This window comes from Sander vitreus, chromosome 9 (assembly GCF_031162955.1).
Source record: "Sander vitreus isolate 19-12246 chromosome 9, sanVit1, whole genome shotgun sequence".
NCBI classification, from domain to species: domain Eukaryota; kingdom Metazoa; phylum Chordata; class Actinopteri; order Perciformes; family Percidae; genus Sander; species Sander vitreus.
In genome coordinates, this window is record NC_135863.1 from 2,384,732 (window position 1) to 2,405,625 (window position 20,894).

A 20,894-nucleotide genomic window follows, 5' to 3' on the forward strand; every position below is an offset into this window, starting at 1 on the left:
CCTTCCATGCAGTGCTGCCTGGAAGGCGACGTTAGGGGCTTAAAACACCATCGAGCAAAATTCCAAAAAGGTATGAAATGTATCGGTTTACTCTTTTGCACACTTCAGTTCATATGCAGTCCTGTTATTTTACCTGGCAGTGAAGGTCTGCAGCTGGTTGTAGGCGAGGTGCAGCACCCTGAGGTGGCCGTGTCCCGTCAGCAGAGAGACACACTTGTCCGTCAAGCTGTTATTGGTCACGTAGAGCTCCTCCAGGCTGCTGAAGGTGTCGTCTGTTAGGCTGGCTGCAGGGAGGTTCTCCAGCTTATTGGCCGACACGTTTAGGTATCTCAAGCTGCGATGAAATCCCAGCAGAGAATTTAAACTTAGTACTTGAATAAATTACATGACAAAAATAAAAACCGACAGATGGGAAGGGAAGAAGTAGGGATAGATAGATGTGAGGAAAGATTTGAAAAGCACAGGTGGGAAGGACGAAAATACCCACGGAAAGAATGAATAGTGAAAGAAAAGGAAGAAAAAAGAGAAGAAAAAAAAAGAAAGGTTCACCTCTGTGCTTTGATGAACAGGTTGTGTGGGAGCTCGGTCAAATGGTTGTGCTGGAGGTCCAGGACCTCCAGCTGGGACCTCTCCAGCCTCTCAGCCAGCCGACACACTTGGTTCCAGCCTGCCAGCAGTTTTCTCAGGCTTCCACTGGAAAGCAGCCTACGCAACACAAACAACACAGCGAGCTCAGTCTCAGTCTGTCTCTCTCTCTCTCTCTCTCTCTCTGTGCGTACTGTAAACCTGTCAGTGTGAACTCTATTACCCCGATGAGGACACAGAGCAGTATTTTTTGCATCCCTTTGTTATAATGATCCATTTACCCACTAAGGTACAATAAGTTAAATCAACTCTTGAGTCATGGCGGGCTAGAAGGAGAGGACTAAGAAATAGATAAATGCTTGAACTTGAGTTGCAATTACATTTGTGCTTCTTGGAGCCTGTAGTTGGACCACTATCATCGTGGATGTTTGACCCCCCCCCCCCCAAAAAAAAGCAATGCTCAACTTGTCTGTGAAGGCAACAGTACAAGTTTGTAGTTACTGCCAAAGGCTGCACACAGACTGAAAATAGCAGTGGTGTAGGCGTGTTGCTACAGGTAACGATGAGACCTTTTGGAATAATATGTTTATTTAAAGAGTTTTAAGACTTACCAGCAACATTACTATCCAGTGTATCTGTATGAACAGTGTCTGCAGTGTACTATAAACAGCAGCCCTGTCTTTAAAGATTATTTCTTTGGCCATTTCTGCCTTTAAATCACCAGGGCAGCATGAAAGGGGAGAGAGAGGGGGAAGACATGCAGGAAACCTGCCGCAGTGCCTATTGGAACCAGCAACCTCTGCGTCTAGGAATAAACCTCTTTATAATGGCGCACGCTCTACCAACCGAGCTACCCAACCCCCGCAGCGCTGTCTTTTTAAACAATGTTGCACCTTATAACCTTCATTGTTAATTCATTTTTTGGAGTCTCAGAATGACATTATGACATAAGTAAGGGCAATAAAGTTAAATTAAACTGAATTTATGCACTTGTGCATGTTGCACAGGGTTGCTAAATTAAAGGTTAAAAATATTTTTCTCTGACAGATAACACTTTTTTGCCTCAGCATCAGTACTCCCCCTGTACCAACAAGGGCTGCCCCCTCTTGGTAACTAATTGGGCGTTTTGGTCTTAGTTGATTGAAATTTAGGTCGATTATATTATATTATAGATCATTTTCTTTTATGCTGAATGACTTATTTTCAAGAAACATATGAGCACATCTCTGGTAAGCACAAGATTTAAAGTGGTGCTTTTGCATCATTTCTGTGGAGAAACTCAGTTTTACAGATCTGTCAATTAAAGGTGCAGTAGGTAAGACTTATAAAAATAACTTTCTGTCACATTTGCTGAAACTGACCCGATGTTCCAGTAGAACTACATGAAGCTGGTAATTAAAAAATAATAAAAAATCCAGCTCCTCCTGGCACCACCTACAGCCTGTAGTGCGATTTACAAAAATCCACAGCTCCCTGTTCAGATGCACCAATCAGGGCCGGGGGGGGTCTAACTGCATGTCAATCACTGCTCAGGCACACACATTTCATAGCTGCCTCCCCTCCCCCTTCCCTGCGCACGAGCTGCAGATAGGTTTCCTCCCCTTCACCCCTCTTCACACGCGCTCTATCGGGCACAGCTCTCCCTTCTGGGGGGAGGGGCTTAGGAGACCGTTTTGGGCTTTAGACTGAGAAGTTGTCGATGTTCAAATGTTTTGGCTAAGTCCTGGATCTTCACAATCCTACCTACAGCACCTTTAAATAAACTAATCGATTAGTCACTAAAATCCAGAGTGTTCGTCGACTAAGACTTAAGGACAGCCCTAGTACCAACACAGTGAGTGATCTCTTTGAAATCAGAGAGGTGGCTGCATTTTTTGACACATTGCTAATGTCTATCTGAAAGCAGACTAAGAAAGAACTTTAGCCTCAAGAAGGCGTACCCTTTTAGAGCTTGACGTGTCCGACCGCGAACTTTGCGTTTGATGCCTTTAAGAAATCTTTAATTATGTGCTACATTATTTGAGCCATTAAACTATTACATCCAAGCAGCTACCCGCCTTTCCTTCGGCACTTTAGGAACCCTTTCTTCGCAGCTTTTCTTTTTTGCGAAAAACGTGTCGATGCGGCAAGTGTTTGTGTGTTGCTCACTGTATGGGCAGCTCTGTAACAGCGTTATGGTTGATGTCCAACACCTCCAGTTTGCTGCTCTCACACACCCAGGCAGGGACACATCCCAGCGTGTTCCTTTAATAAAACAAAGACAGTCAGCGCCCAGATATAGAACGAGCACAGAAACACAGGAAACACAGGAAATAGGACAGTCAAAGTATTCATAGAGTCTTCATACCAGGACAAATCCAGAACAGTCAGATTCTCTGGCACGGGCTGCACCTCCAGCAGCTTCAGCTCTACAAACACAGCGTGCATAATCCTTCACAAGCTGTATGTACATGTATATATAGCACCAGACATTCTCATATCTGTTTAACATCTATACAGCGCATAATAAATGTTAGTACCGTTGTGTGCAGCGTGCAGGCTCTTGAGGGCGTGGCCACTGACTCTAAGGGTGGAGAGAGTGTTTCGGTCACAGCGGAGGAGCTCCAGCCTGAAGAGAGGCCTGACATCCAGCTCCTGTAACCCAGTGTCCCTCAGGTCCAGCTGGACGATGTGGACCAGCTGCTCCGCGTCTCCCATTGTCACAGTTTGAAGCCGGTTCAGCCTGTACACGATATGATACGATATATTTTATTTACGTGGCACGCCACTAAGTGGCCCATCCCACACGGAATTACAGGACACCAATAGAAAAGTAACTTCATCCACAGCTTCCGGTCCAATGTCCACACACAACATACTTCTACTTTGCACAAAATAAAGAACTAAACATTTCAGTGTTTCCCACACATAGACTAATGTGTGGCGGTGCGCCTCAGTATCAACACCAGCCGCCGCCCATTGCGTTTCGTTAATCTTTTTTTTTTAAACGCTATTTAAAATACGTTCTTTTGCATTTCCTTTCCCTGCTCTCCTCCGTCTCTCTGTCACTTGTGTCACACACACACACACACACACACACACACACACACACACACACACACACACACAGCTCCTCCCACCGTGCGGTGTTTGGTGTTTTTAGCCCCCAACGTCGCCTTCCAGGCAGCGCAGCAAAGGTTATGTCAAAGAAGTTATGTTAGTGTTAAGGTGAGGGTTAGCTGCCTGTAAGGCGACGTTGGAGGCTTAAAACACCATCGAGCCCACCGTGCACACAGCGTCTGTCTCCATAAAGGAGAGAAGACAGCTGGCGAAATTCACTAGTTCACTAAAGGTTGGTATCTATCTCGTGACCTTTACACAATCACACATTCACAATCACCGACCCGACTCTTAGCAAACAAGCGATTGTGCTTTAGAAAGTTAACTAATCACAAGTTTGAGGTAAAATGCAGTAGGAGCTGTGACTATATAGCAGCTGTGAATCAAATAAACGTATAATAAATGTTATGTCATTTTTTACTCTTACACCCCCCCCGCCACAAATTGCTTTCGAATCTGTGGGAAACACTGCATTTCATACATAAAACAAACACATAAAAAAATGATATAACAGAGAGACGGACAGAGAATCATCGATACTAAGCAGTCTTCCTTTTGGACCATGCTTGTTCTAAAAAGTCTGCAAATAAAAATGCGTGTGTCTGTACAACTGAGAACTTGAGAATGTGAACAAAAGGAAAGTGGGTAAAAATCGCTGGTAATTACTTCTCTGTCATTTCATGAATCAATTTAGGGGTGACCCCAAATAGTCGAATATTTGATGCTTCGAAGGCCCTGTTCAGACCAAAGATTGGCGAGGAGAAGAATTGAAACTTGCAGCTACTTGCAAGGCGCCGGTCTGCAACGTTCTGAAAGCTGCCAGTTCGCACCAGTGCGACGAGACAAGACGACTCTTTGTACTTATGCTCTAACTTTTTGACTTTCAGGCTTTTTTGTAGCTGGATGTGTCATCTGTTGCGTCTAAATATGAATGTGGATAACGTTAGTGATCGTGAGATACTTGCTACAGTTGCACTTCTAGTGATGAAAGGGCAAAAACAACGTTTTAATTCTCGGATTCTCGGCTTTGTTCTAGCGCCGCTCGCTCTCTTCAGGCACTCTCTAGCTCGCTCAACCATATACCGTGCTCCCGGGCGCCCGTTGAAGCTTCAGCCAGCCTCCGTCCAAAACATAGAAATAAAATGTATCATGGATCATTTTATTTCTACTGTAACGAAACGAGGATCATGTCATTTTGGCTATACGGGGGTGCTCAATGTCTGATTTTACAAAGAACTACCTGTTTTCTCCCAATAAGTTAATATACAGTAGTATACGGTAGTATAGTAGACTAGTATAGTCCGATTTGAGCCATTGTTGCTTTGGCTGCAAAAAGAGGCTGAATTGAGCATTCATTATTTAATTATGTGATTTCCAAATCCATTGGACAAAAGGACAAAAGAGATTTCAGATGAGCTTTGTTCCTGTGTTGCGTCCAGAAGTACGTGTGGATATGTTTACCTGAGATCTATGTGGCGAGCAGGCAGCCACTGCAGTCTGGCTATATCCAGGACAGGGAGCTGGTTCCCTGCCAGACAGAGTCGCTCCATGCCTCGGAGCTTCTCCAGGATGGGAGGGGCGCAGCTGAAACAGTTGAAGGACAAGCCAAGGTAGGTGAGGCCCTCCAGAGAGCCCAGCTCCGCAGGCAGAGAGCTCAGAAAGTTACCATCCAGGAGAAGAGTCTGCAGGCTGGACACAACGACGAGAGCAGAGGGGGTGAGGGACCTCAAAAAGTGCTTATATACAAGTGCTGTCAATCTGTAGGGATGTTATGATGTAACTCAAGATACGATTCACGATACGATTTTCTCTCTGCATGAACATGCTCATGTTGCATGCAGAGACTGCCACTAGCCAACAAAAATGCACACTGCCCGTTGTACAACACTCATCATAATATTCATCATCATATGTGCAGTAAGGGTAAGCTGCAGACAAATGACTGAAAAATATTACTTTATTTATAAAAACTGTGCAAAACAACAATGTCTCCTCTTATCAAAAGTGCAACTGAAATTGTATTTTAGCTTAAATAACAAAAATGAAATACATTTGTTTTAAACAAATCCCACCAGAAATTGACCTAATAAATAGAAAACAAATCTCTTCAAATAAATAAACTAAGAACACATAGTGAAGTCGGAACTCAAGCTTCATGTGAAATCAAAAGTAGATGATGCCCTAGGCTGATTAAAAATTGCATCGCGATTCATTTATATCGACGTTTAACCGATTCATGATGCACTGTTACATCCTTAATAATCTGCATGTGTTTTTAAAATATCCATGAAACTCACAATAAAACTCCTCCCATTTAATGAGTGTTTTAACAGGGACATGCAGGGCTTTTTTTGTTGTCGTTGGGCATCTTTTAGCCGCATTGCAGGGTTACCACACCGCACTCGTTTCTCGCACCCGCCCTACTTTGCCTCTGATTGGCCTCATAACATTGGTAGGTGGAACTACGATGATTGGCTAATCCCAGTACATCAGAAACAAATCCCATGTGGACTTTCTAATTTGTTTATTTTTGTAGAAAATAGTCATATGCCGGAGTACATAAATAGTACATAACCACACACAATAACTGCACACAATAACTGCACACTTGACCCTAAATCCCCCTGTAATGCAGGGACAGCACCAGCATGACTCAGCATGCTCTCTGATCACCTGCACCGTCAGGACAGAAGTCTGGTGCACGGCCAGTTGTTCACTTAATACAGAGAGAGATTAATCTGCACTGATCAAATCACAATGACAACAACTCCTGTCATGAGGTTACCGAGGACACATTCTGCTCTCGGGGAAATAGTCGGCAAATTATCATCATCATCATCAACACCGTTATCATGAATAGCTTCAGCCCAGAGGTCGACGTCATTCTTCTTTCAGCACACTTACTTGTGCATGGTTCCTACTTCTGCAGGCAGAGACGAGAGACGGTTTCCAGACAGGTTTAGCTCCGTAAGCGAGGTGATGTCACACAATGCCAGAGGAAAGTCTGACAGAGCGTTATTTGACAGAGTGAGGCTCCTCAGTTTACAAAACCTAGAGAAAGTTAGAGAAAAGGAGGGGAGGGGGGTGATAGCAGGAAGAAAAGGGCAGACAATGAGAGACAAAGATATAAATCTCTCAGGGCTATAATCATCAGACTTCATGAGGGTCTAACAAAAGCAAACATTGTGAAAAACTGTTTTTAATTCTATAGCACCTGTCTCATAAACAAGGAAGATTACGAGAGGAAGCCTGCAAAAAGGTCTCAAGGATACAGCACCAAAACACTCAGTACAGACACTATTTAAAGCTAAATGTTTACACAACTAAAAGATTTCAGTGTGGTTCAGGTGGGAGTGTGTGTGTGTGTGTGTGTGTGTCTTTCCTGGCTTTCCTAGCCTAGCCTAATCCAGCTCACAGAGGGGCCGGGGTGAAAAGGCTGAGCCCGAGCCACATCCTTCCGAGGGAAAGTCACAGGCACGCCACGGGAAGAACACATTCCTCAAAACACCGTCTGGGAAGCGTGTGTTTATGGTGGAACAATAGCAGTGTATATACAGTATATATGCATTCATTTGTCATCAAGTAAATGTCAGACTTCAACGCAATCTTCTCTTGAGTGGTGAATACTGGATCCGAAGAGGATGGCATTGAAACATGACACAAACGTTGCATTGCTTCTTTAGGACAACCAGCTGCTAGATGTTCACATAATTGATTTCTCATCTTGTACTTATCTCGACAACCACGTCTGTGTATATAGTGTTCGGATAACGATGTTAGTCAGGTCACTAGCAACTTCACTTTATCTGAAAACAAATAATATTACACCTCACTAAACATTTGTCCTGTAATAAAGTTATAGTCTGATATAGTGCTATTAAAGTGAAGGAAACATAGCTTTTCAGGATTTTTCATTCAGCTAGAAAGCTGTCAAACAAGTATGAAGCCACAAACATGACTCGGGAAGCTCTGCAATACTTTTTTTTTTTTTAAGTCTTTTAAATCTTTTGCTGCCACAGAGAGAATCAACGTGCCGAAACATGCGGCACTATTTCATCTTTAAAACGACAAGTCTGTTTTGTCTTCTTGTTGACAAATACAGTGAAAAGTCCAGAACCAACAATAAACTGATCCGACAAACAAGTGCCACAAATCCCACATCCTCTGTCCTGCTGCCAGAAATACTCATCACCAAATGTGTATCCACCCGCCACTGAAAGAAATCCCCAGCAAATATGCCATTTAAATCAAAGAAAACGTTCAAGATTCACGTCTTCAGAGCCACAGACGGGGTAGGAAAGACAGAAATGATTGAGAGACGGGCTAACACATTGTAGGTTATGGTCTTTTCACGGGATTTGTTAAAAATAACAAATACATAGTCTATTGCTTTAAATATGACAGAGCACAATGTTTTAAATTATACTTATTTGTAGGTCTGGCTCCTGTTTAATTGTTATTTTGCTCACATGCTCATTATTGTAGCTACCTGTATTTCAGTATGTTGATCGGGCTCTTGTCCAATAGCAGATGACGAATGTGATAAGATAAGATGAACTTTATTGTTCCACAATGTGGAAAATGTTGCTTGGGCCAACCCGCCATGCTGCTGCCATTACCATTACCATTACAAACATACATACAGACATACATACATAGATGTTACTGTTACTTATGTCACAAAAGTGTTAATTTTCTATTTTGACCCGAGAGGACAACAAGTGCATGGTCGGCGGGGGAAGACAACACAAGGGTTAATAGTAGTAGTAGTATAACCAAAGAGTATAACCAAAGAGATCCTCCCAGTCCATCCTGACCTAGACATTCATGTATCTGCTGGTTAAAAGCTTTATTGACGCAGGGACAAATTCATTTTCAAATCTATTTAATCAACCTGGAGGGACTCTGAACCTCCTCCTAGAGGGCAGTAGCTCATACTCAGCATGGAGAACACGGGATGGGTCATCAACCATCCTGTTTGCCTGTTTCAGTGAATAACAACTGCGCAGACCCACAGACATTCTCTTACACCAAAGCTGACGCTGCTACATAAGACTGTGACATCAGCGACCAATTTAACAACAGGTGGCTGGATGTCAACTCTCTCATCACAAGTGTAGCTCCCTTTTAATCATACAAACCACACAGCCGCAGACACACACACGTCATCTGTAATTTGATCTAAGCTGCTTCCTCTTTAGACCATATGGTCATATGCTCCCCAAGACAGAAAAAAACAAAAAAACAAAAACAAAAAAAAAAAAACACTGAGGGAAATTCCACATCCTAAAGAGAGAAGAACAAAAGGGAAAAAAATAGTGCTTTTCATGTGTCGGCTCCTCCTGTTGCCTTGTTCCTGAACACAAAGGATGGTAGCGGTGTGGTGTGTGCAGGAAAGGTGGGGACAGAAACTCACCTGGTCAGTGCTGGAACACCTTTGTGCAGCGACATAAAGTTGTTTTTGAGATTGAGGTGTGTGAGGTCCTGGCTGTAAAAGAGCTGAGCGGGCAGCTCCTCCAGGCTGCAGCACGACAGGTCGACTGAGTTCACCCTCTGGGACGCAATCTGACAAAAGGGGGGGGGGGGGCACAGGACAACATGATGAGCAACTTTTAACCATAAGAGGTAGTAAAGATATGTTAAATCCTCCTCATGATAAATGAACCCTTAAATGTAGTTTAGTGTAGTCAGGGTTTCCCCCAGTGTATTGTAAGCCCGGTGGCCCACCAGGCCTAAGTTGCCCCCCACCCAGACCTAAGCCATTGGCGGGAAAAAAATGTAAATGTATTTCTAAGACGTTAACTACAGTTACAGTGGGGCGGCTCGGTTGGAAACTTAGGCGTAGTCATATTTTCAAATCTCCAGTTAGCTTTTAGCACTGACTTAAAGTTTTAGTGCGTACATTTTTGGTATTAATGAACGTCCGTTACATTCAAGCCGTTGACAAATGAGTTGCTACAAAGCTAATTAAGACTATCAGCTCCACACAACTCTCTCTGGATTTCTCAGTATGGCTATGTTTAGATTGTGTCATCCTGTGGCTTTCCCATGCAAAAGCCCGAGTGAAGATAATGACCTCTTCTGAAGAGTCCATCATGTTTTTTTAATCCTCCGTGTCCTCCTTGGCTACTAGCAACTGCGTGGAGGAGGGGTGGGGGCGTGTGCGCGATCACGGAAGGCTTGTATCATGTGGTCGCGCCGACAGTTTTGCCCCCATTCCTCACGGGGGCGATAGAAACTACGCACAAAATAGCTTTAATGTAGGGCCCTGTGGAGTCTGTCTTAAAGCTTTTTTAAATTCTTAATTTCGCGATTCTGTCCGTTATTTGGTATCACTGAAACTATTTGGCTCTACATTAATGCTGCCATCAGTCTGTCACTGGCCCTAGCCAAGCCCTCATCGGAAAAATGACTAAGTAATACATTATAAAGACCTGTTCTACCTGAAAAAAACAAACATTTGATGTGTTCACACTGCTGCTATATATTTGTTAAGCTTCTATTTATATAATTTTTGAAATCTATTAAATGTGTTACACATTTTCATGTCAGTTTCTAATTCATTCCACAGTTGAACTCCATGCACCGAAACACATCTTTGCCCTTACTTCTGTTCAGCTTTTTGGTTTAGTGAAGAATATGCAACAATAAGAATGGAATAATGAGTGTAACTGTGGACACAAATGCATGCATACAGTATATAGAAGTGAAGTACCTTTGAGGCCGTCCTGTGCCAGCGGAGGTGCTCTGTGTAGGAGTCGTAGCTGATGTAGTAGGTTTGACTCTGAGGACCGGCGGAGCTGAAAGCCAGACAGTGGCTGTGTCTCCGAACTTCTTCCACCTGCAGCACAGAACATATTTCAGTTTCCTTGGATCTTTTATTTTTTTAAATCTTCCTAAATCTTGCCTACTCAACAACTGTGGTTCCAAAAAGTTGCCATCTTTTCCATCTCCGACCCTTTTTTTTCTTTTTCTAAACGTATAGCCAATCTCTTTTGGAAACGGCTGATATTAGAGCTGCAAAGATGAATCGATTAACTGTCAACTATTAAATCAATCGGCAACTATTTTGATGGTTTGAGTCATTTTTTTATGAAAACTTCTGATTCCAGCTGCTTAAATGTGACTATTTCTAGTTTCTTCACTCCTCTTTGAGTTGTGGACAAAACAAGACATTTGATGACGTCAGCTTAGCCTTTGGGAAAACACTGATCGACATTTTTCACCTTTTTCTGACATCTTTTAGACCATACATAAATGAAAAATAACCGTTCGTTGCAGCCCTAGCTGATATAGCACAACTTGTTAATTTTACATTCTGGTATTTGTACAGATTACACAAATGAGATAAAAACGTGTTCATTTAGAGGTGATGGTTCCTCAATTTGTTTATTTATCGTTTGGACAGAGCCAGTCTAGCGGTTTACACCCGTTTCCAATGTTTATGCTATGCTAACGGTTTCATGGCTTCAGCTTCATATTTACTGTACAGAAAAGAGATGAGACATGATAAGTTTGACACTGTACAACTATACATAATATATGCTGTACAAAAATACACTTGCACTAACCTTCATCCTGGACTTTGCATCTGCCTATTGCACATACTATATATTCTTTGCAAATTTTGCACTCAACCCATTCAGCCTCTTTTATTATGCAACAGTTATTTTGTATGTACAGTATATGTTTGTTTTTCTGTATTTATTGTGTATTTCATATTAATTGTTTAATATGTTGGTTTGTTAATGTATGCACCTTTCACCAAGGCAAATTCCACATAAGTGTAACTTATTGTGGCAATAAAACCTTTTCTGATTTTTCTGATTGTGTGGCTGAAGGAGAGGAAGCAAAACCTAGTGCAGCACAAGGCTGGACAGGAGGAGCACACGGGAGCGGCGAACAACCTCTGAGCTCCAGAACTCAAATATTTTGTACCACTGCTCTAAACCACAGAGAGGAGTTCTGTCCCTTTAATACTGATAAACAGGTACCAAGGCAGACTACTACTCAAGCAAGTTAAAGACATTTACACAAAACACTTGAGAAAGTACCTTTCCGCCGATGAGAGGGAGGATGTGCATCTTGCCGGTGTGGGCGTGTTTCACAGATGAGACAATGAGGCAGGTTCCACTCAGCGTGACCTGGCGCTTCGACCAGCGGTTCACCGGCAGCGCCAGCTTCCCTTTCCGCACGTTGAACACCCCAGAAAGCTGCACGCGCTCCGAACCACCCACACTTCGAGGCTTGCCTGGAGAGAGAGAACATGAGATTGCTTATGATAGTTAATACACACTGTTTTTAGGTTTCATAATGGCCTTTTGGAACAATAGAACGTGCTATATATATATATATATATATTTTTTTTTAGCTGCCTTGGATTTTGTGAATCAACTCTCTCACACTGGTTTTCTCTTGCACAAAGTGAAAGCCACAGAGAGCTATGCGGTTATGTAAGTGAATAGTTGTTAATAGCCTGTGGGCTGAGAGTGTGAGCAGTCACTCAGCCGTGACTTGTTACATTAACCCCTTGCTGACACAAAAAGCAGCCACAGTTACAGGGCAAAGCAGGGGATTGGCCAGAAACAGGTGTTAGCTACCTGTATTTCAGTATGTTGATGGGGCTCTTGTCCAATAGCAGATGACGAATGTGATAAGATAAGATAAGATGAACCTTATTGTTCCACAATGTGGAAAATGTTGCTTGGGCCGACCCGCCATGCTGCTCCCATTACCATTACAAACATACATACATGAATATATATAAATATGGGTTTCTTTTCCAACCAAATTACCGAGAAAATAACATGGATTCAGGTTCCAAATATAGTTACTGATCACTACTTTCATTGAATTTATAGCATTTTGAAAAAAAATTAAATGGTTTCTTAACAGTATTCTGACTCAACTTTGACATACACGAGTCTTTGATTATCCATCAACATACATTCCTCTAATATTAGTCAAAAATAATTCATAATTTCAGCTTTTTTTGTCTCAAAAATTAGGTATAATTTAAAAACCCAACGAGGTTTATGGACCATGAACCCTGAAAAATAAGTGTGGTAATAAACATGTGTGGTAATAAGTTGGTGTCCGTGGCATGTATACAGTACTGGTTATTATTAGAGTTATTATTCTTTGATCAGATAGCTCTAGATTTAAACCAGAATCTTGACAACTTTAGACAGTATTCAATTCAGGCAACGTTGCTGTACAGCTTCCTGTGTTTGGACAACATTTAACATTAGAGAATGTATGATTCTTTTGTTAAATGGAAGGATTTGTAGAAATGCATGCTTCCATTCTCCAAAGTAAGGTTTTTGGAAAACGTAACCAAACTCGTGTAAAAATGATCCAATATAATTTCCCAGACCCCAAGGTTCCATACTGTATTTCAATTGCTGCTTTTATCCTATGAACAATCCAAAACCAAAATATATTTAAAGTGGCCATATTATGCTAATTTCAGTTCATAATTGTATTTTGAGATTGTACCAGAATAAGTTTACATGGTTTAATTTTCAAAAAACACCATATTTATGTTGTACTGCACATTGCTGCAGCTCCTCTTTTCACCCTGTGTGTTGAGCTCTCTGTTTTAGCTACAGAGTGAGGCATCTCACTTCTGTTCCATCTTTGTTGGGAGTCGCACATGTGCAGTACCTCGGTAAGGATCACATCAGCTGGCTGTTTGTTTCTACAACTTCAGTCAGTACAAGGCAGGATTATCCGGGAGACTTCTTCTAAACGAGGGCACACTTCAAACTTTGCGTGGAATACCTGCAGAACAGCGCTAGCATGCTACGGTTAGCCACCTCGTCTCGGCTACTGACGTAGAAAGCCGTGGAGATTTTGAACAGCTCACCCGGAGACTGAAGGTAGGTTACATTCAGAAACCGTATCTCACTCAAAACAGCATGGATGGTTTTTTTTTCCAAGTTTGTATGCATGTGGAAGCACCAGAGACACAAAAGAACACCCCAAATCCCAGAAAAAGTTAATATTTCCAGGTTAAGGATCTGCCCGTATGAAAACTTTGAGTTCAGTACGTGACCTCGGTTCTAACAGGAACAGGGAGTCCTGACAGTGAAGATGCCGCTGATGTCAGTAAATATAAATAAAGATATGAAGCCACTGAAATTCAAGACAAACTTTGGCCAACGCCTCAATATGTATTTTCAACACTATTATCAGTCGGTGACATCATATGGTGTCTTTTACCACAAATGCATTAGCAAGCTTATGATTGGACAAATATGACGTAAACTTACTGATGGAGCCGATCAACACGAGTCTCTCAAACACACCCCATTTTAAGCTAAACAATAATGTGTTTTAATGTGTGGAATTTGTATTGTGTGGGTCCACCCTTCCCAGGGCGGCGCGGCCGAGACATAGTGTGTTAATATACACACACTCGTACAAGCCCTTTCCTTCCGTCTATTTCTTTGACTGGGGAACATCCTGTCTCTCATCAAGCAGCCAATAGCCATTTCCTGTTCATGCTACAATTCATCATTTTGGTGCATCTTGTCCCTGCCAAGTCCTGCGCCAAGTGCCTGACAATTTCCTTCCATCTTTCTTATTCGCAGCGGTTACAAGACTGTTTTCCCTTGGTTTGTGGAAGACTTAGGTACAGAAAATGTTAAGTTTTTCAACAAAAAACATTTCCCATACATTTTATGTCCCTTTGTGGTAGTTTTGCGTCTCTTTTTCACATCATTTTGGACCATATCTCGGTCTAAAAAAGCTTCCTTCCTCAAAAAAAAAGTTTTTCAATAATAATAAAAAAAATGCAATTTCCCCATACATTGTGTGTCTCTTTGTGGGTTATTGCATCACTTTTTGGGCATTTTTGTTTTTCTTCGGGGTTGTTTTGAGTCTCTGTGGTCATTTGGCGTTTCTTTGTAGTCACTTTGTGTCTCATTGTGGTAGTTTTGAGTCTCTTTTTTTCCATGTTGTTTTGGACCGTTATCGTCAGTATATCGGTGTCTAAAATGTTGGAAAAGCTAGAGCAGATCATAAATAACACTCAAAAGGCTTAAAGACAAACCTTGCTAAAGAAGTCCACTTCATTTGGCTAAGGTGCTGCCCCAAACGGCTAGGATGCTACACCTAGACCTTATAACGGCAGGGAAAACCCTGGATGTCAGTTTAAACCAGCTGGTGTGGTGCTACTGTGATGTCCACGCCACAAGGACAAAATGAGACGTTTGCCTTCACGGCCTGTGGGTGCTGTGGGAGTTTTGGGCACCAGTATCAGACGCGTTTGTTGGGTGAGTGTTTACCCTTGAAGAGTAAAGCAGTGACCTCTGGGTACTGCAGTTCTGAGCTGAAGAGGAGTCTGCTGCTGCGACAGTCTCAGGGAGATCCGAAACACTGAGGAGGTGAAATCTGAGTTCCACTAAGGTCACTTTTCTCTTACTGTCAGCACAGTGTGTGTGTGTGTGCGTGTGTGTGTGATAGACAGAAAACAGAGAATACTTGCCAGAGAGATTATGCTGAGTCAAAGGCCTGTAGCTCTGAACATCAACATTAACAATACTGTACACACAGAGTACAGGACAGCGTGGAGAGAAATATGAATGTGTGTAATATATTAGTGGAGAGTTCTTATTTCTTCAGACCTATACAACTTTTTTTTTTCCAAGATTGGAAATAAATAAAATCACTTAAGAAGGGGCTGTGAGTTAACTATGCTTCACTTTTTATGTTGGTGACCACTGTTTTACAATTATTTAAATATAACTGTTGTTGCTGTGCAATTAATCAAATTTTTAATTGCGATTTCGGCTCCTAACAATCACAAAAACAATATAGGCCTAATTGAGAAACCATAACGGAGTCTTTGTGTTTCTCTTTTATCTGTATTTTATTAGGCTACTTGTTTTCAAAAGATTGATACTTGATTTTTTTGTCTTTATTATTTAATACTTATAATAATTACTTTATATATATATACACACACACACACACTTTTGTACAATGTCTTGAGTATACCTTTAGGTCAACACCGACGGTATGTGTAGTAATAGTGTGTCTTTTGGTGTGTTTCTTGTTGTATTAAATAGAGCTGCAAAGATGAATCGATGAATCCATTAGTTATCAACTATTTTGATCATCACCTAATCGGTTCGACTCATTTTTTTATGAAAAAGAAAAAAACCTCCGATTCCACATTCTTCAATGTGAATATGTTTCTTCTCTCCTCTGTGACAGTAAACTGAATATCTTTGAGTTGTGGACAAAACAAGACATTTGAGGACGTCATCTTGGGCCTTGGGAAAACACTGATCGACATTTTTCACCATTTTCTGACGAGACCAAACAACTAGCCGATTAATCAAGAAAGATATTCGACAGACATAAACGGCAATGAAAATAATTGTTTAGTTGCAGCCCTAGTATAAAACAAACAGAAAGAACAGGAGAAAAGAAAAGAAAGTGAAGAAAAGAAAAGAAGTGTTTTTTAAAGATGACTTGAGTGGAACACTGAAAACACTTTCAAACAGGATTAGGAATGTGACTGAAATGAATTTAGAATATGTTAATTTTAGAAATAATGATTTTTTTTTTTGTTTCTTCCTCCAACATCACACCACCGCTCTTATCTCTACCATCTTTGCTGAGGGTGTCAAAAACAAGGTCAAAAACAATATCCAGTTGTGCTAATCCCAGAAGGGATCATGGCTGTTTTCCCATCCTCTTAGCCTGCTTGTCAGCAAAACAGGATCGCTATCAATAACAACAACATCAACAACAGAAGAAGAAGAAGAGAAGCAGAATCCATAATGCCTCCTGATTGGTGACTGGCGTGCCCAAAGAGCACACCTGTTACCTCCAGATGTGTCTGCCTGCAGACCTACACAGAGGGCTTGGGTGGGTTTACAGGCTAAACACTGGGTATTGTCCCACCGGGACAATTGAATACACTTGTTTAACAGTCCGACTGACCAAATACAATGACAGCGCCCACGGTACACTGAGAATGGATGAACAATGAATGAGCAGAGACAAGTCGAGCACAACTAAAGTGACATGTTGTGACAAGCGGCTAGCGGCTAAGTGTAATTGGAAAAGAGCATAAAAAAAAGAGTATTAATCTGGATGTCCTGGTTGTCTCATAAACATACAGTTAGGGCTGCAACTAACGATTACTTTCAATGTCGATGAATCTAGCGATTATTTTCACGATTCATTGATTCGTTGTTTGGTCTATAAAAATGTCAGTCCACAACTCAAAGATATTCAGTTTACTGTCACAGAGGAGTAAAGAAACTAGAAAATATTCACATTTTTATTATAAAAAAAATAAAATAAAAAAAGACTCAAATCGATTAATAGATTTGATATCAAATAGTTGGCGATTAATTTAATAGTTGACAACTAATCGATTTATCTTTGCAGCTCCAATACAGTACATGCTTTTCAGATCTTTCTTTATGAATACGTCATCATCCACCTGTAAAAAATGTTTTGTGGAATTTCGATTTTTAGACTAACCTAGACAAAGTACTACTCACCAAAGTAGAAGCGTATCAGGCAGCCAATTTCTGGATTCATCCCCTCCCCCTGCACCCTCCATGGATCTTCAAACCCCAGATGAGTGAGGTACTCATTTAATATCTGAAGAGGCCTCTCATCATCTCCCAGCCGCCTCACGGCTCCACCGTGCAGCTGGAGGAAGAGAGCCGGGGTCGGGCTGGTATTGATGGGCTCCGGCCATCCTCTGCTCCCCCCTGGGATCTCCGGGTCAGGCTGGACAGATGCTTGGCTGGACAGGGGCCGAGTCTGAGAGCTGCTGGGGCATTTAGATGGAGGTTTGATTAATTTGGGGGCATTTACATGATCACCAGCTCCAGCTTCGATGTCATCTAGTGTGGTTGTCACTTGGCTCGAAGCACTGCAGCGGTCTGTGGTGGGCATGTCTGCAGCAGATGTGTCGGTTGAATGTGTTGGAGAAGAGGTGAGGTCTACTTCATCTGAGGAGCTCTCAAACGGGTCAGGCCCCTCTGTGGCGCTGTCACAGGTTGGGCTCAACACTGAGGAGTCTGTACCCGGACCCAGCCCATCGCTGAGCGAGTCCCGGAGCTCTGTGCTTCTGGGCCCGCCTGGGCTCAAGTCCTCACAGGTGCTGCTCTCCATATCCGAACCAGAGTAGACTCCATAACAGTCTGACACACTTAGGCTCAAATCCATCACAATGTCATTCAGATAAACCTCAGATGAAGAGTTCCTCGCTGTTTTATCATCAAACAAGTTAGAGGACAGTTTAGTGTCGGGGTAATACTGTTTTGTGTGTTCATTTTCATCTGCTTTGGGGTTTTTGACATCCACGCTGTCACTGAGACTTTTGATTTCATCAGTGTGCCCATTACTATCTTTACAATGATCATTTAAGTCAACTAAAGCAGCAGTTTTGCAGTTAATTCTCAACACAGCCCCAGCTTTGCTCCCATCCAGCTTACTGGCTACGTCTGCAGCAGTGGTGTCCACTGTACAGAGCACCGGTCGCGGGTAGGAGGGCGTGAGCCAGTCGTGGACGTGAATGCAGCCCCGCCGGAGGTCCGATCTCACCCATGTCTTATCCGAGGCCTGGAGCTGCTTTGACTGCTTCTGCCGAAGAAAAGTCCTCCTATCCAAGCTGAGGGTGCTCAGCGGCGAGGCTAAGGGGGCGGGACTGGCCGCCTCAGCAGAGGACACGCCGCCGGGCGAGCTGCTGGTCGGCGGAGCCCCCAGCGACAGATTCCTCTTGTGTCTCTGCCGTCTCCTGCTCAGCAAAGAGTTGACAGAAGTGGTGCTGTTGACTGATGTCAGGCTGTAAATGTTGGCTGTTTTTACGGCGGGGATGTTCATATTTTTGGCTGCACCACCGATAGCGTTGGCAACTTGGTTTTGATAGATCCCGTTCCTTATCGCAATTTGGAGAAGGGAGGTGGCTGCAAGTCCCTTCCCGAAGAGTTTCGCCTCTGCGCCCCCACCGTCATCCTCCCCGATTGAGGGTCTCTTTCCCGCAGCCAGCGGCGTTAATCCACTTGGTTTCACGGGATTACTGTCTCCGCTAGAGTCAAGTATCCCCTGTGGTGTTAACGAAGTTGAAAGCGCCCCAGACTTGTTTTCCTTCACACTTTCCATCCTGTTAGCTAGCAACGGCGGCGCCAGTTAGTTAGCAGGAACAGCCTCTCAGCCCTCCGTTAGCTCACAGTTGTTAGCTTGCTCTAGTTACTGGCTAGTTTATGCCTGGCAAATGTGTGTAGGCTACGGCTCCACGTTTAGCTTAGCATGCTAAAGTACTGCGCGGTTCGTCTAAAGAGTTGCTCCGCTACATCATCCCATTTCGTAACACGCCGGGAGCTAACCGGGAGCTAACCGGCTGGTCGAGATGAGAAAACGCATATTCTAGTTGGTCGCCATGGAAGCTAGCGCGAGAAGGCGCGACTGCAACTGTACAGACAGATGAGACTGTCAGCAGTACACGGTGGGCAGGGCGGGGTCTCATTGGATATGAATTATGACACCTTCAGGTGCTCCCGAAAGCTCGGAATTTGTAAAACACTGTACAGACGATCCGACTGGACAACGTAGTTAAAACAACGGGGGAAGGGCGGATTCCCCCATGTTTATTATGTGGTTTAGAGAGCAAGAAACCGAGGGGTAAAGTGTGAGTAGTGGTGGAGGAAGTACTGAGATCCTTTAAAAGTACTAATACCACCACACTGTAAAAATACTCTGTTACAAGTTACTCTATGTAAGAATATTAAACATGGTAAAAGTAAAAGCAACCTACTCAATGTAGAAACATCAAACATGTCAACTGTCTGTACTATTATAAATTATTGTATTAGATTATTATTACTCACGCATTAATGTAAAACACGTAACTTGTGAACCCGTAAACACCTTTATGATTTTTTTCCTCATAAAGCACATGGAAGCGCGATAAATATTTTTTAACTACAGAAGCCATGAAGTACGAGCATGAATGAGCCTCTGAAGGCAACATAAAGTGCAGTTTACTTGGTTATTTAGCTCAAACAAAACGGTCACATTTTAACAGTAGGCTATGCCTGTAAACTAAGAATGTGTTTTATGCTTTGATAATAATTTATCCTGTACATTTATGAAATTAAACTAAACCGACAATTCACTCCATAGTTTATTTCTTGGAAAGGAACACGGAAGAGTTGTAACTCGTCTTCCGGCGCCACCTAGTGGGATAAAGGCCGTATCATCATTCCTGAAGTGAGATTTAGGAATCACTTACTATTTTAGTCTTTACAAGTCAGTGGTGGAAGAAGTATTCAGATCCTTTACCAAAGTAAAAATACAAAAAAATATACAAGTTAAAGTCCTGCATTTAAATGTACATTAAGTAAAAGTAAAGTATCAAAAGTAAAAGTATTCATTATGCAGCAGAATAACCCAGTGTTACATTATATATTCATTATTTATCATTGTGGCTGTATGAGGGTAAACAGCACTTTTTGTTGTAGTGAGTCACCATGAAGCTAATTTAAACTTTATCTGGTAGTTTAATCCATAACAACGCCTCATATTTTACCTTTTGTAGGATGCATAAAATCTTAATCCACATTAAAAAAAAATACCCCATTTCCCATGCAGTGAGGTAGAAGTATAAAGTAGCAGATAATGGACATACTCAAAGTACAATTACATCAAATTTGTACTTGAGTACAAGTACAGTAGCCTTTTTACAGTAGAATTTTTTTCTAATCTTTATTGTACAATAGTAATACAAACAATTAAGGCACAATGTGTGTTTGTACATTTGTCAAAAACGTGTTTACAGCTTTGAGGTTGAGACAATATATACGACAAAACATAACAAATAAAGAAAATAAGATACTAGGGGTCTTTTTAGTCCAGTAGGGAATGTAAGTCCAACAAATAAAAGAGTCTCTTGGTGTTTTCCTTTGTCATGTATTGTAGAAATGTAGCAAAAAGCTTAAGCTCATTCTTCCAACCGTTGATGTGGGGTTTGACCTTTAAATACTTGCACCTATGAATAAAATGTATACAATGCTCAATCAAGTTATTTATCAAAACTTCTAGATTCTTATCCTTTAAAAATATTCCAGCTTTAATTGACATTTCGTTTAACGGGTGTAGCATTGAAAAGACAGCCACAAGTCATTAATCGGTTCACACTGAAAGAAAATATGTTCAACTGTCTCAGTATCGCTCTC

General features: G+C 42.0%; 1 protein-coding gene across 1 annotated transcript in view; it reads right to left on the reverse strand.

The window, feature by feature from the left end:
- Positions 1–19,165, reverse strand: part of LOC144523046 (PH domain leucine-rich repeat-containing protein phosphatase 1-like) — a 28,215-nt gene extending 9,050 nt beyond the window's left edge. Inside the window, exons 1-11 of the mRNA XM_078258334.1 lie at positions 17,211–19,165; positions 11,739–11,935; positions 10,400–10,525; positions 9,101–9,249; positions 6,589–6,735; positions 5,146–5,373; positions 3,105–3,307; positions 2,933–2,993; positions 2,734–2,829; positions 550–705; positions 134–334 (exon numbers count right to left, since the gene is read on the reverse strand). Of these exons, the coding sequence (XP_078114460.1) occupies positions 134–334; positions 550–705; positions 2,734–2,829; positions 2,933–2,993; positions 3,105–3,307; positions 5,146–5,373; positions 6,589–6,735; positions 9,101–9,249; positions 10,400–10,525; positions 11,739–11,935; positions 17,211–18,822 (3,176 nt within the window). The 5' untranslated portion in view covers positions 18,823–19,165. The remainder of the gene's footprint in view (positions 1–133; positions 335–549; positions 706–2,733; positions 2,830–2,932; positions 2,994–3,104; positions 3,308–5,145; positions 5,374–6,588; positions 6,736–9,100; positions 9,250–10,399; positions 10,526–11,738; positions 11,936–17,210) is intronic.
- Positions 19,166–20,894: the final 1,729 nt, after the last annotated feature.